This window comes from Gallinula chloropus (genome assembly GCF_964237585.1).
Source record: "Gallinula chloropus genome assembly, chromosome: 14".
NCBI lineage: Eukaryota > Metazoa > Chordata > Aves > Gruiformes > Rallidae > Gallinula > Gallinula chloropus.
The window spans coordinates 8,927,707-8,944,334 of record NC_140099.1 but is presented as its reverse complement, the minus strand read 5'-3'; the positions used below and the strand labels follow the sequence as shown (position 1 = coordinate 8,944,334).

Below are 16,628 nucleotides of genomic sequence, written 5' to 3'. Positions count from 1 at the left end.
GAGAGTGGTTGTTTATATGATGAAGATGAAGCTAAAACTCGTGCTCTTTCTGTATCATAGTAAAGCAGCACTGTGCAAAGTGTGTTTTAAAGGATTGGAGCACTTCTGTGGAGGAAAAGGACATGTTTTTTTCTGCAGGTGTAAGAGAAATTAACTTTATTAAATACATAGAAGAAAATGCCTCTTGAAAAGTTAACTTACAATGTCATGTCACTTCCCTGAAGTTTTAGTAATTTGATTATTGTGCAGCTGAAGATTGCTCAAGTTACTTGGAGTGCTTCCAGTCTACTTCCTGGAGTGAGCAGGCTGCCTGGATTCTCTTAGAGAGGATAGGCGCTGCTTGCAGACTTTTTCAGGACTAACCAAGACTTGCTCTGGAGAGCTGTTTTAAAGGTTGTGGTCAGTTCATCAGAACACTTTGAATCTGACCTGACTCGTTTGAACAGCAGTCACAAGTTGTAAGCTTTGGTCTTTCACCCGAAAGGAGCACTGACAGTATGGGTGTAAGTTTTACCAAATGAGTAATGGATTGCATTGAAAATGCTTTAAGTTTCTGAGGGAAGAATTTCAATGACTTGAGACCTCTGGGTCGTGGCAAATGGAGGCAGCAGCAGTGTTCTCTGCTCAGAAGACAGAGGAGGTATTTTTTGTGTGGATGGGTTCAAAACCTTGTTTCAATTTTCCTCAACCTCCCTGGCTTAGAGTAGTTCAAATGTGTTAACATTCCTGTCCTACTTTAATTAATGCCCTTTGCCCAGTCTTATAGAGAAACAAAGGGTAAGTTGATTCTTTATGCACCTGGGAAGTGAACAGGGATTTGCAAACAAAAAAGGTTTTTGGGGTTTTTTTTGAGTCTGCTCTTTGGAGCTTTTGAACTCTCTTAAAATAAAAACGTCTACTTTTTCTGGAGTTACTGGTTGACTGGTGCTTTCACCTTAGATAAGCACATCCTATTGGAAGTTATCTATACTTTAACCAGATTACTTTTGTTTGTTTGTTTATAGCCTTACTAAAATGGGGTTAACATTGTTATGGTAAACTGTAAATCAGACAGTCCTTTATGTGTGTTCTTTATGGTGTTCACATCCACTTTCTTGATCTTGCCAATTATATAACCACAGGGTCAGTTAATATCACGTAGATTCATTTCAAACCAGTGTGTGCTCTTTCCTTTGAGTGCTTAGAATAATTCTTCTGGAAACAGAATATGATTATTTTATTGGATGCTTCAGAAAACTAAACTGATGCTTGCCTAAGTATGGATTTATGTCCAGTTGTCTGGACTAGAGCTTTTATCTTAATGTATGTTGTCAGAGTTGTTTGCTGTATGAATAAATGCAGAAATTTTATTAAGTAATGCGTTTCTCCTTTCAAAAGTCATGTATGTCTTGTATGGCCCCAAGTGCAAGCTAAAGCTAGAAGGGAGGAGAATATCAAGTAGCTTCCCAAAATTGCAAGCAGCTTTGCACAAAATTGATCTTTAGGACTTTGTTATGGATGAATTGTGTGGAACACTTAAAAAAAAAAAATTAGGTTAAATAAAATTACTTGGTGTCCCTGTTTTACAGTATCCTAGAAACTCTTGTCACATGCCTTAGGTGTTCCTGTTCAGTATTTAATCAAGTGTTTTATAACTTATTAAAAACTGTTCTGCAAAGATACAGGAATGCATTCATGGGGAACAGTGGTGTTCAGGAGGGTAAATGATCTGTTGAGTGGAAAGAAATCTTGAAATGTTTTTGTTTGGAGCAGGTAAAAATGAAAATTATTTTAAGCTTTGAGATCTTTCAAAATATTTGTGTATTAGAGAAAGTACATCAGAAGATATGCCACTGAAGCCAAACTAATAATAACCATGATTTGAAGATCAGGATCTTAAGATTTATGAGAATAAAAATGCTACCTATTGGCCACTGTGCCTTCTGGAGGCTTTCTAGAGAAAGGGAGCTAGAGAGAGATACCTTAATGGAAAGTCTTTGAGGCAGGATGTTAAAAATAGATTCTTTTTCCTGCCTGCTAATTGTTTTTATCCCAATTTCTGAGTTCATATTTTCCAGTGCAACTTTCATCCCTTTCTTGTAGATTGTCTTGCCTTCAGTGAGAGAGGAATAAGGGAAAGCAAATGCATGTGCTTATTTTTAGTGTTTATTCATACCTGCCCTTATACTAATTATCAGCAACTCCAGCATTAGTTTTGTTATGTTAAGCTATTGCTACTTCAATTCAGAGTTGAGGTTTCTGTTAAATTTTAAAAGCAAAATTAAAAATTAAACACGAATTTTCTTGAGTTTTAAAAATGTGACTTTAACATAAAGCAGGTGCATTGAATGCAGTGTTGCAAAATAAAAGATGTAAAATTTCCCTGGCATTAATGTCTTTGCAAGGCTTGGGAGACACTTAAAACTACTCTGTGTATAGACACAAAACACCTGTTACGCAACCCTTAAAGCTAAGCACATCCCTTGTGTATGGAAAAAGCAGCTCTTACTTAAGAAACCTATTGCAGCTATGTATAAATAGGGCAGCTTTACAAATGCTGATTGTCTGGTGGCTTTTTATAGAATCCTAAGGAGAATTTTGGTTTGTTTGTAAGTGTTCCCAGAAGATTTCAAATTAGTTTATAAGTTTTCTGGGGGCTTTTAAAGTGGCCCTGAATGTCTGTTCATTTGGACAGTACCCAAAAGATTTGTGCTGTTGAATCTTGAAGAGATTCTGGGACTGATGAGAGTTCTTGCCAGACTTTAAACTTTCTACAGAGAAAGCTAAGGTCAGCAGTCTGCAGCTTGCTTGCAGTTGTGTTTGTAGAAGCAAGTTTGTTAGTGATTGGCTATGGCACTGTCAGCTTCCCTGAAGAGTGTATTATTGGAGCTTTATAGTTACACAAAGTCCAGGCAATGCTTTTTGTATCTCAGAAATTAAGCAGAACTTTGCTCTACATCAGTGCTCGTTCCAGGGAAAGATAACTAACTTGTTCCTCTAGTTTCCTTCCTACATGAAGTTCCTTTAAGACATAAAGCATGTCTTAAATAAGCTGGGAGTGGCTGTGTTGCTGCTGCTTTGATTGATCCTAAGGTTAGGATCTCAGGGTCATTCAGATTTTAAGGGACCTTTTGAGAATCTCCTGCCCAAAGCAGGGTCAGCTTTGAGATCAGACCAGCTTGAAGCAACAGTGATGTAACTACAAATGATTTTATTGCTAATATTAAGTGAGCTGTATGTTGGTTCTATAAAAGAAAAATATCTGAAAATGTACTCCTTGATAATTAAGTAGAGGGATTTCCAGTGTGGAGTATTGAAGCTAGTATTTCTGGCAGATCAAGAGAGGAATGATCAGCAGGTCGAGGGAGGGGATTCTCCCCCTCACACCCTTAACAAAACCCCACTTAGAGTGCTGCATCCAGCTCTGGGGTCCCCAACACAAGAACAACATGGAGATGTTACAGGAAGTCCAGATGAGGGTCACAAAGATCATCAGAGGGCTGGAACACCTCTGCTAAAAAGACAGGCTGAGAGAGTTGGGGTTGTTCAGCCCAACAAGAAAGGCCCAGAAAGACCTTACCACAGCCTGAGGGGGCTACAGGAAAGCTGGAGGGGGGCTGGTTACAAGGATGCAGAATGAAAGGACAAGGGGTAGTCCTTCTTAAGCTGAAGAAGGTTAGATTTATGTCAGATTATGGGAAGAATTTTTGACTGTGAGGGTGGTGAAGTCCTGGAAGAGTTTGCTCTGAAAAGTTGTGGCTGCCCCCTCCCTGGCAGTGTTCAAGGCCAAGGTGGATGAGTCTTTGGATGGCTAGTGGATGCTGTGTGGATGATGTCCCTGCCCATGGCAGGGGGTTGGAACTAGATGATCTTGAAGGTCCTTCTAGCCCCATTCTATGATGAAACACTTGTGTACTGAAACAATGAACAAAGTTCACAAGAAAATTCAACAAAAGTACCTGAATAACTCGACTTTCTTGCCATGTTCCTCAACTTTCTGTCCTTCAGTTAGCTCTGCAGGAAAGAGATGGAGACCAGCACAGACACTGAGGAAGAATAAACAAGTTTAACAGGGGTAACAGGACCTCCTGCTTTAGGTTTTCACTGTCCTCTCTAATACAGTGATCAGGTCTGTCCTGGAGCACCCTGCCCTGTTCATAGGGAATACTGCTAAGGCAAAGTGCTGCAGCAAGGGTTACCTTCTCTTTTTCTTTTTTTTTTTTTTTTTTTTTTCCCAGCTAGGGTTTAAAGAGCACCTGTGAAGTTCAGTGAAGTTCACTTAGTAATAATTCTAAGAGTTGATTTATCATGCTATTTCTACAGCACTATATACAGCTTTCTCAAATTGTGTTTGTAGACCAGGCACCATTAAATTCCTGGACAGCAAGGTACCACAGAAATAGCAAGCTACAAATAATAAGTGGTGAATTCTGAGCTCCATAAATGCTGAGGAAATTGCTTTCAAAAGTATAATATCTTGGGGGTTTTGTGTATTCTCTCTTGCTTTGCACTAGAGCTCTACCTACATAACCAATTTATAATCTGCTGTTCAAGATCAACTAATTTTGTGAACGAGATTTTCTTAAGAGGATTTTTTGAAGTCAAAATTTTATTAAATGTTTGCCTTCACTTCCTGGCTTAGAGACCTAATAGTCTGTCTCAATCTCACTTATGACTATGACCCATTGAAATCTGGTCTCCTGGCAAATGTGGTATTAAATACTATAACGTATCTAAGGAAAGCATTTTGATGACTACAGTTGAAATTATTTGAGATAAGTGAATAACTTTTTTTCTTTCTGATCTTGAAGATATTTTTTAGCTTGGAAGGAAATGTAGCATCTGTGATACATTTGATTCAACTAAAATTTGCAGAAAGCTGCAGATGTAAGTTGGGAAAAGAAAAGATACAGGAAGAAATCACATCTGTCAAGGAGCACGATTATTTCAAATCAGCATTTAATGTGATTCACTGTTTGGGAGGTCTTAGTATGAAATCTCTAAGTCATGGATCAATAGTACATAAAGAGAATGAATCTTGGACAGATATTAATCTTGGTTTACAGACCCAAGGTTATTGCTGCCCAACCTAATCAGACATTTCAAACATCAGAATCTGAAAACTTAAATTCAGGCTGATGTAATATATTGTTGTTGGGATTTTTGTACATTTTCTTTTTAGTGCTTAGGTATTTAAAGCTGTGGGTAAGATGCTCCATTTGACTGCCTTTCTGCTGGAAGTCACGATTCAGGCTGAATGGGCAAGTGCTGGACTGTTGGATTTTTTTTTCCTTCCCTACCCCAGCAGAGTGGGGGTAGTTTTGTTAAACTGTCATACTGTGAGAGTTAACTAAATGGGACTGGGCAGTCCCCAAAACAGTTACGTGGCTCACATTTTATGTTGCCTAAGTGGCAAAGTTGGTCAGTTTTCCTTCTCCAGAGTGTTTTAATCTGTTCAGAGACAGGGCTTGGAAGCTGTTGATGCCCAAGGTACCCAAGTTTTTTTCACCTGTATCACTGACTTCAGACAGGTGGTGTGTGACATTCCTCTGTTCTTGTTGTTCCTGATAACCATTATTCCTTGTTCCTTTGTCCAAGGGGTACTTGAAATACCACTGTGTGTTGGAAGGAACAAGCTTCTAATGCCTGTATCAGTTGGCCTAGGTGCTAATACCTGAGTCTTAGTTAACTAAATTGTACTTCAATGGCTTGCACAGATTTTTATTCTAAGGAAGGATGGTATTGACGCTTAGCCTTTCATTAGGTGCTCCAACCTTCTTTCAGTCATGATTATAAAGCGTTGGTCTCATCATGAATCATCCACATGGAGTCAGTTTCTCAAGGTGAACTACTGGAATAGTACCGAGTGTTTTTCAGAAGAAAATCATAAAGGAACTGGGATGGGAAGCATGCAAACAGCTTGCTACCAGCACAAGTAGAGGTGAGGATGCCTCATCCTGTGCTTGTAGCTTCCATGTTTGGTAACACCTGAGTCCAAGATCTTTCTGTTCTTTTTCAAAATACATCACCATTCTTCTGAAAGGAGGGCAGTTCACATCACCTTGTTCAGTAGTGTCATATCCTTGGATGTGACAGTTACTGACTTGGATCTCATGTAAAAGCTCTTTGTGGAGTATCAGATCATCCACAAAATTACTATTGCAAATGGACTTAGCCATGAGCTAATGAAATGCTGAGTCCAAGGCACGATTGAGTTCTATGAGTAAACGCTTTTCTTGCTCTTACCAAAATCCAACAGCAGCATTCAATTGTGCAGAAATAAAGAATATGTCTCCTAGCTCTTATGCTCATTGATTCTACCCTGCTTTTCAATTAAGAAAGATCAAGGTGAAAACAGTACTGTTGTGCTTGTAGATTTGTCTTATCTCCAATGGGCAACTGCATTCTACCTGAAAACGCTAGCTGCATGTAAATAAAAGGTGGGGCATCCCTGTCAGTACAAGCTGGTTAATTCTGGGTTAAATTAGTTTATTTATACTCCATTTAAGTTCAGACAGATTGTCACTGCCATCTGGTTCTCAGAAAACAGCTAGAACAAGCACTGTGAAGTCTGTGCTTAGATTTAATTTATCAGAATTTCATGTCTTGCTTGATCTGTTATTACACAGTTTCAGAAGATGGGGAACTTCACTTCCCTAAATTTGTGGACAACAAAAACAAAAGCTAGTGGTGTAAAACCTCAACCAGACAAAAGAGCAAGACCATTCTATGATAGTGAGGATTCTGAAAATGAACCTGGGAATACCTGTTTTTTCTGCTGGTTGTGAGAGTCTGTGGTGGTTCTGATTCAGGCTGAGTTCTGTGTACTTGAAAAGGGATTAGGCATTGAGTCCTGCTGGAACTTTGGTCCAGAGGACACAACCTTGAGTCCTATAGGTTAACCTTGTTAACTCTACGTTTCTTTGAGGTACAGAGGGATGCATCTATGTGTTTCTAGCTGGAAGACCATTATACAAAAAAGCTAACTCAATTTAGAGAGTTATCTCTTGGTAGCACTTATTTTGTAGTGATACAGGTCAAGGGAACTGTACACACTGTAAGAGATAACTGCATGGCCTCTAGGATCTGATCTTTCAGCTTCATGTTACAGACTTAACATCTGTCTGTGAATGCTCCTTGATAGGCATGCACGATCTCCCAGTAGAGATAGTATTCTATTTAAGTTCTCCTTGAAGAGGTATTGCTAATATTCTTTTTTAGCTTGTAATGGATCTCTGGTCTCTGAAGAATAACTTTTTAATCTGCTGACTTTAGATGTTGAAATACAACACCTCATTTTGGAGTTTTCAACTAGGAAACCATATGCCTGATTAAACTGGTTTATAATACACATTGCAAAACATAACTGCAACTTTAATAATGTTGTATATATATGCTCCTCATGTGTATTCCATAGTTAAATTTGCCTTGGAAATGGCTCACCTGATATGATTCACTGTGCGGGTAGCTATGATTTTTCCCTACTGACCACACCAAGGATGTGCTGCTCTTTAGACCTCATCCTTGAAGGATGAAGGATACGCTGGAGTAATTTTCTTTTATGTGAAGCTTGTCCACTTCCTCAAAGAAGTTTTATTTCTTATGTTGCTGGCCTGATTTCCTCTGCCTAAAAATACTGAAAAAGTATGTATGAAAATTAGAATCGGAGTCCAAAATCACAGCTACATCTCAGGTCTGTAATATTGTTGAGTATCTGTAGCTTTCTAATTACAGTCTCCAAACCTAGTAAATAGATAGTTTAAAAAAAAAATAAAAAACAAACAAAAAAAAAGAAGTTGAACCTGATGTATGATCTTGCATATTAAATGTGTGGGTTTTAATCTCTGGGTGATGAAAGATGAGGTTGTCTGTTCAGAAGTGATACGGGGATAAACATGGGTTACACAACAGCATTTTAAATTGCCTTTCTGTGCCTTTTGATTCTTCTGACACTTCTGTACCAGATCTTCAGTTGTTTATATTGAAGTTCCTCAGTTTTGTTGGCACTTATTTTGTCTGAGCTATATTTGAATTCTGTGTTCAGTGTTAGAAGCACAATTACTTTGTAGCTTAATGGCTTAATACAATAACTGTATCAGCATCTTGAGTAAGTGCTCTTAGGAAATGCTTTCTTAGGATCTAGTTGATATTTTTTTTTAATTATTGAGACCAGTATCATGTATTTGCCCATTATAAAACAATGGACTTGCAATACAAGAATCAAGTGATTGAGGATATGCTACTTTGAATTCAAAATTGGTTGTACTCAATATTGAGAAAGGTCCTACCAGGAAAGTAGAAGATACTTTGAGTCTGTGATGGAATGCCACTTCTGGTAGGAGAAGCCACCTGGGGATAGGTTGATCTTGAGGACTCGCTAGAGCCTTTGTGTAACTGGATGGTGGTGGTTGTTTGTCACATGATGTAGTTCCAAAGGCTAGGGTAGGTCTAGTGTAAAGCTGCTTTTTAAAGTAGGGTTCTGTAACAGCATGAACTGTTGCTTAGAATAAGCATTATTGGCAAATAGAAGTGGTTATGTGCACACATTGTGATAAACTGTCTTAATTCTGTTTGCTCTTTTTGCAGGCTGCGGACTTGAGTAAACCAATAGACAAAAGGATATACAAAGGAACACAACCTACATGCCATGACTTCAATCACTTAACAGCCACAGCAGAAAGTGTGTCTCTTCTAGTGGGCTTCTCTGCAGGCCAGGTCCAACTTATAGACCCTATTAAAAAAGAAACTAGCAAATTATTTAATGAGGAAGTAAGTAGAATTCTTAACATTGTTGCATGCAATGTATTTGTGATCCTGGATTCTCAGAGTTCTGGAGATGGCTCCGTTTGCCTATACAGCTTATGATTCAGTCACTACCTTTCTTTTCAGCTTTTTCATTGGCTTGGAACACTACAGAAAAATGTTATTCATGAAGGAATCTTTTGGGGAAAAGATTAGAAATTCGGACTTTCTAGTTTGGGTAATGCTGTAACTAGAGCTAATGACAGCTAACCAGTGGGGAAGAAAGGTCTACAAATCTAAATGATGCTGCATGTGCTCTGCAGTCAGTTGTTTCTGAGGATTCCAGTTCAGATAAAGACAACATTTAAGCCCCTTTTAACATAATATATTATGGTCAGAATATTTAATCATGTCAAAATAACAGTTTTTATGGTCAGGATGTTACAACAGAAACTATATCAAGGATTCCTAAAAGTTTTCTTGGAGGAGACTAGGGTACCAAGCTGAACGGTGCATAGGAAAAGCTGAAGGCTTACGAGGTCTTGGCCATGTGATGTTCCTAAAGAAACTCTCCATCAGCTTTTCCTGCTTCTGGGCAATAAAGGAAGATGGAAGGGAGTGCAGTGGGGAAGGTGCTAATGCCAAGTTACAAGACCACTGGCTCTAATTATCTGCTAGCATTGGCATTCTCAGAAGTGGCTGGATGCCTGATAACTGGTACAGGGGTTTTTTACAGCACTTTCTGCAGAAGATGAGCTATGGGATTTTGGGTGGTTTGAGGGGATGATTGGGTTTTTGGGTTGGGGGGGGTTTGCTTCTTTGTGTTTTAATCAAACTGCATGTCAGTTGTCAGGGGCTAAGAGCAAAGAGCTTTGCAGGTGTCTGGATAGGAGCTTGGCATATGAAGTTAAGCCTTGCTCAGCTTTCAAACTGAGCAAGGCTCTTTCCCACCTTGGAGAGATGTGTTGCCTTGTTCTGTCTTTGTGCAAAGAAGAGTGAATTATTGTTCTCAATGGGGATGATTTATAATTAGAACTGTCTAATTCCTTCTCAGCTTTCTAAAAGTAGCTACATCTAGATCAGAAGGGGGGTGTTTTTCTTCTTACCTAGCCTTTTCCCACCTGCTCTGTCTCTCTGCTTGTGTTGAGTGGGAAACAGTGCTGGAGAATCTCTTCATGTTGCACAGAGTGGCCTGGTAGAAACCTCTGTATAGGTGGTTGAAATGCTCATTTTAGCATTGTCCTAACACCCCCTCCCCCTGCAAATACTGCCCCTACTTCCCCCAAGAAATAATCCCAAAACCTCAAACAAAACAACAAAAAAGGGATGGGAACAACTCCACTAAAACCCCCAATAAAATGCACCCCACCCCAAACAAAACCCAAAACTTTCTTATTGGTGCAGTGTCACCACTGGGAACAGTAGTTATTTGTATAATTACTGCTCTGATACCATAAACAGCTAGAGCTTTGTGTCACAGAGTAGTTCCCACTCTTGTAGCTGAACTAGATTTGCTTTGAGGAAAAACATCTTCTGCAGAAACATTTAAAGGTCCAGTGCATCTTTACATGTCTGGGTGTTTACTGTATGGCATCTACAGTGTCAAGCTGTGCTGCAGGCTGAGTACTTGCTGGGGCAGTCCACAAATGATGGAAGCACCGAAGCCACGTTCCACTAGACAGTGCTGCCTTTTCACTTCCTGTGGTGGAATACATCCTTTGACATTTTGGTGGAAATTAAATGAGATGATTTCTACAAAACTAACATAAGGATTTGCTCGGTGCTACCAAAGTGATGTGCACAGGAGACTGGAGTTAAATGACAAATTCTTGTTTCCTACATTGATCTTATCTGCAGTTACAACTAAATCTAAAGCTTTTATGTGTTTTTAATCTGTCAGTTATGGTATTGAAGTTTGCCCTAGGCATGTTTGGAAGTTCTGGCTTGTATTTAAAAGCTATTTCAAAGAAATATCAGTGATCATTTGATGTTTCAGCCAGTTTGCTTGCTTCAAGATAAAGGGGCCTGTTGGATTTTGAATATATTTAGAGTTTAGATAGTTTGAGAATAAATATGTCTTCGTAGGCAGAAGGTGGTCTAAATGAGTGTTTACATCTTTTGACAGATTCAGTGCTAGAGGTAACAGAATTCACCACCTGCCCTGTTACTAATTTGGTGATTCAGGTAGCCCAAAGCTCTGCTTTGACTGTTACCTGTGGTAAAGCAATCTTAATCATATGTGAAATAACTTAACTGGTTATGACACAGGTTATCTTCAACTTAGACTGCATTAAGGCTATTGAATTTTAACTTGCTACTCTTCCACTCCCCCCCTTTCTTTTAAATTCTATTGACACAGAAGACAATAGGGACTTGAAAGGCTGAGGGGAGTGATACTGTGCAGTTTGTGGCTGCCTACCTAAATCAATCTGTGTCAATGGTGGTATTCCTTCTAGCTGTGTCATTTAAATTAGTGATGTCTTCTTATTCCCCAAACCAACCAAGTATACCTCAGAGCTTCAGTTGTTTCCAAATGATGGTTATTCTGAAGCTAGCCAATTGACTTACCTTTCTTTCTCTCTTTTTTTTTTATTATTTAAACTGAAGCCTTAAGCTGTTTGTTTGGGTGTTTTCCTAATAAACTTCCTATACCTGTGTTTCCAAAGCTCTTTGTCAGAGCTAAATGCCTAGTCATTGGTCACCTCAAGTTTTTTTTTGCTTTTCTGTGGCCTATGCCTCTAATTTTGTCCCTTCAAGCTTGCTCAAAACATGGCTACGAAGATAACCTTGGCTTGTCTTCCTGAGTGGTGACTGAAGTTCCTGCACTTACTATTCTTTCACCAAACTGAATGTAAGCTCCTTATCCCAGCTGCTCAGCTGATTTGCCTGATACTGCATTCAGCCTGTTCTTACAATGCATCTGCCAGTCTTATGGTCTTGTTTGGGTGTGCTGCAGAAGTGTGTGAGCCCAGTTGAAAGCTTTTAAAACCTGAGAATTTAAGAGTTTTATCTTCTTGCTGAATTCAGAGTTCTTCTGGTTGAGAAGGGGATGAGTTGTAGTCCCTTGCTGTCTATCAGCTTAAAGTCACTCTGCATCTTGTCTCTGAGCTAATCTGTTCTCACTGCAGATTGCCATCTTCTGTTTTGCTCACAACCTTCTTGAGGTAAAGATCAGGTTTTCAGGACTTATGTACAATATTTAGGATCATGTAGCCCAACATGATTATGGACTTAAAATGCTATTTCTAGTATGAAAGTTGATCAGCTGCTCTTATGAGTAGAGGTGGTATGTTGAGTTGAGTTGCTTTAGCAAAGGGGAGCAAGAAATTTTACTTTGTGGCCATATTAGGGGTAGTTTTGTAATGAGAAGATTGTAGCCTATAGCAAGCCAGCTGGGATGGTGTTCCCTGTCCCTTTTCTCTTGGTGTGTACCAGGTAACTGTCTGATATGTCTGATGTCATTGTTCCTGAGGCATGAATGATACGTATCAATGAGCAGATGACAAACTAGTTCAAATACCACAACAGAAGCTAAGAACATGTTGTTTTAAAGCTGCTGCATTTGAAGAAGCATTCCCATATTAAGTTACATGTCTCAGCTCTCATGTACAAAGCAGCCTGTTTAACCAGTGAGAAATAGAGAAGAGAGGCTGCCTGCTGTTACAGCAGTAACAGTATGGGCAAAAGTGCAACCTAAAATGAGCACGTGTTGCTTTCTTGTGATAGTTACAAGCCCAGAATGGGTAACAGCAATGTATTGTTCATGAGCTTGGGTTGGTACGTTTTTGGGGTTTTTGTGATAAACAGTATAGCAAGGGGTTTTGGGTTGTGGTTTTTTGTTTCTTCTTTGTTTGTTAACACTTTTGCAACTTGTTCTGGTATTTTCTTAGTTTCTTAGTATTTGCATTCTTGCCTTTTGTGTAGTTCAGCTCTTCTTTCAGCCTATAATCAATCTGTGCCAAATACAAATGTTGAATATGCATGTAAAGAATTACTTGTCTCCAAGATGCAGTTGAGTGATGCCATGGGTGACTTGGTAAGTTTTAGAAGTCCACCAGAACTGCACTAGCAAACTCAAGGAGTTAAACTTTGTCTCTCAGTTCTTACAGCATTGAAGACACAATAAGGAATCTTTGTTCAATGTGTGTGTGTTCATTCTTGTGCTATGATGGACTCTCCTTTAAAGAAAAACTTTTTAATAAACTTCTTAATCAGGTGATAACTGAGAGTACTGACAGGTCCTTGACTAATGAATGAAATGTAATTGGATGGTGAAGAGCATATGGTGCCTTCTGAATTCACTGAACCACGTGTGCAGTTAACTACTGACATTTCAGCCACATAAGTCTTCCTGCATATGGAGCTTTTGCTCCCTGAATCCGTAAAAGCTGATAAAGGCTTCTAAAGCCTCTTTTTCCTTCCTTCAGAGGATGGACTTCCTTTGTGACTTCAGATAAAACTAGTATCTAAATGTACTGCTGTTGATTTCTAACCTGTTTGCTGTGTAGTACAGATGAGTAACTACCTTTTTTCCCTTTAGCTCACTCTGTGTTTTCTTGATTGTTTCCTTTTCATTCTCTTCAACCTACACAGCAAAAAATAAACTTTAAAACACTACCTTTAGATTTACAACAACAGTTTGGCTTGATTGAAGTGTGTACGTTGTGTGACTGGCCCATAACAATAACCTTTGGTAGCACTGTCTAAAAATAATTTCCTTTTTACTGCCTGAAAAGTTTTTGCAAATGCAGTAGCATATACCTTCTCTCTAGAAAGCAGAGTTCACTTTGGTTAAGTATCCTTCCCCATCCCTCCTGAAAGCTCAGATTTACAGTTAATCATTAAAACTTTAATTTTCAGACTTTCTGATGTGTATCTTCTTTGTTTTTCACAGAGACTAATAGACAAGTCCAGAGTAACCTGTGTAAAATGGGTACCAGGTTCGGAAAGCCTTTTCCTAGTAGCTCATTCCAGTGGCAATATGTACTTGTATAACGTGGAGCACACTTGTGGTACCACAGCCCCGCACTACCAGCTACTTAAACAAGGAGAAAGTTTTGCAGTTCACACTTGCAAGAGTAAATCCACAAGAAACCCTCTGCTTAAATGGACAGTGGGTGAGGGTGCCCTGAATGAATTTGCCTTTTCCCCAGACGGGAAGTTCTTGGCGTGTGTGAGCCAGGATGGTTTTCTCCGTGTGTTTAACTTTGATTCGGTGGAATTGCATGGTACAATGAAAAGCTACTTTGGAGGACTGCTGTGTGTGTGTTGGAGTCCCGATGGGAAATACATAGTGACAGGTGGAGAGGATGACTTGGTAACAGTTTGGTCTTTCGTGGACTGTCGAGTAATAGCGAGAGGCCACGGACATAAATCGTGGGTCAGTGTGGTTGCGTTTGATCCATATACCACTAGTGTAGAAGAGAGTGACCCCATGGAATTTAGCGGAAGTGATGAGGATTTCCAAGACCTTCACTTTGGCAGAGATCGAGCAAATAGTACGCAATCTAGGCTATCCAAAAGGAACTCTACAGACAGTCGTCCAGTAAGTGTTACGTATAGATTTGGTTCAGTAGGCCAGGACACACAGCTCTGTTTGTGGGATCTTACAGAAGATATCCTCTTCCCCCACCAACCTCTCTCAAGAGCAAGGACACATACAAATGTCATGAATGCCACAAGTCCACCTGCTGGAAGTGGTGGAACTAACCCGGGAAGTAATGGAAACAGTATCACAACACCTGGAAACTCTGTACCCCCTCCTCTTCCACGGTCAAACAGCCTTCCACACTCTGCAGTCTCAAATGCTGGCAGTAAAAGCAGTGTCATGGATGGTGCCATTGCTTCTGGCGTTAGTAAATTTGCAACCTTATCGCTACACGATCGGAAGGAAAGACACCATGAAAAAGATCACAAGAGAAATCATAGCATGGGACATATATCTAGCAAGAGCAGTGACAAACTGAACCTAGTTACTAAAACCAAAACGGACCCAGCTAAAACTTTGGGAACACCTCTCTGTCCCCGAATGGAAGATGTTCCCTTGTTAGAGCCTCTTATCTGTAAAAAGATAGCACATGAAAGACTGACTGTGTTAATTTTTCTTGAAGACTGTATAGTCACTGCTTGTCAGGAGGGATTTATTTGCACATGGGCAAGGCCTGGTAAAGTGGTAAGTTTTAATCCTTAATGCTGCATCAAAGAACTAGAACTCTGAATAGGTAGTTTTCTTGAAATATAAATGAATGTTGAATATAAAATTTCTTTATGCTTAATGTAAAAAAAAATAAATCCTCAGAGCCATACTTTTGGATACTGCATGCCATATTTCTGAATGATTTGAAGTGTCTTGGATACAATTATTAAGTATAGTTGCCTTCCAGCAGAAGAAATAAATACTGTGCATCTAAACTATTGATCAGTGTTCTTATACTTAAGCATAACAACAATATGGTGAAAGCTCTTTATGTAAAAATCAAAGTAAAACCTGTCAATCACTAAAATAATTATAATCCTTCTAATGTTTTCTACAAAACACAGCACTCCCAGTGAGAGTAGCTTATGAAAAGCTGCTGCTTTTAAGTCTAATGAGAAACGTGAGCCTCTGAAAAAACTCAGACCAAAGCGTTTTGTTCCTCCGTGCTTTTCTGTGGCTGCCAGCCATTAATGTCCAGCCACTTCTTATTACACCGCCAGCCATTGCACGCACAGGTTTGAGAGCCCTTTACTGGCTGTAGTTTACGCTCTTGAAATTGAATCAGTGTTATCAAGGAACTTTAATTTTTAATTAAAGTTGATTTAAGTTAGGGAAAATCACACGAGCTTTCTCTGGGTAGCTGCAGTGTTAGGTTACTGTCAGTTTCGTTAGGCTGTTTGTTCATCCACAAGCTCATGCTTTTTGATGGCACCTCTCCTATCAGTTGAAAGTTCATTAGAATGTATTACTGGTTTTAACTCTTACTGCACTTGTACACAGGTAGAAGTTTGGTTTTCTCCTGTCCAACATAGAGCAAGCCAAATTTTGACTGAAGCTAAACTTGGTGATGATTTTAATAAAAGTATATTGTGCTGCAGTAGCTTTTTGCCACCAACACCTTCAAGGAATACAGCTGTGAAAACATTACCAGAGCTGATTGAGCAAAGAGGACCATTATTTCTGTGAAAATTTCTGAAAGGGCATGTAGGTTATCACCTGAAGGAAAAGTACTCTGGCAATACCTGAATATTGCCACACTGGGAAACCTAAATGAAATCTGCCATTCATTAGGTTTTAGCTGTTTGGTTCATAAACCTGACATGAAGTGGAGGTACTGTATATATTTATATACCACATCTTCATTGCTATAAATGTTGGAGTAAAACTCAGTAATTACTTTTAAAACTGTTCTATAAAATAAGCTTCTTTGAGATGTTAGCAGCTTTGCCACGATGTAGGTATGCAGACAGCACTACATCCACTCTGCATCTTAATGCATATTTAAAGGTTGAATCTAAAACTAAAAGTTGTAAACCCTTTCCTGGGGAGAAGGGAAGAGGGCATCACCTAAAAGTATTTTTTTGCCAAAGCACTACAGATCCAGCATTAATTTAAGGAGATATTAAAAAAAAAAATAGCCCCCCCCCCCAAAAAAAAAAAACCCTACTATTTTAAAAACTGTTTTAAAAGTTTGTCCTAAAGCAGTTACTGCTTCTGTGACTCGATGCAGTTCATGTGTCTTATGAACTAACTGTATACACATGCAGCAGTGCCTCAAATCCTGTTGGGACCTATATTTTCTTTTTGTTCTAAGACTCCCTTGCATACTACTAAACACTACACTGTTAAATTTATTTTCAGTGGCTGAGGTGGGTTTTGTTAGACTGGGTATAACTTAAATATGTTTGTGTATTGACTTTGATTTGGAATA

At 39.1% G+C, this 16,628-nt stretch overlaps 1 protein-coding gene across 7 annotated transcripts in view; it reads left to right on the top strand.

The window, feature by feature from the left end:
• The window catches only part of WDR20 (WD repeat domain 20), a gene marked incomplete at both ends in the record, with an annotated part of 45,128 nt that overhangs the window by 18,589 nt on the left and 9,911 nt on the right, over positions 1-16,628 (top strand). For 2 of the 7 annotated variants that reach the window (XM_084270609.1, XM_084270608.1), the window contains 2 exons: positions 8,566-8,748; positions 13,616-14,893. The exons of 1 other annotated variant lie outside the window; for it this stretch is intronic. In XM_084270609.1, the coding sequence (XP_084126735.1) occupies positions 8,566-8,748; positions 13,616-14,893 (1,461 nt within the window). Of the gene's footprint in view, positions 1-8,565; positions 8,753-13,547; positions 15,052-16,628 lie in introns of those variants that run through there. 4 more of the 7 variants (XM_084270607.1, XM_084270610.1, XM_084270612.1 and 1 more) reach the window with 4 other exon arrangements.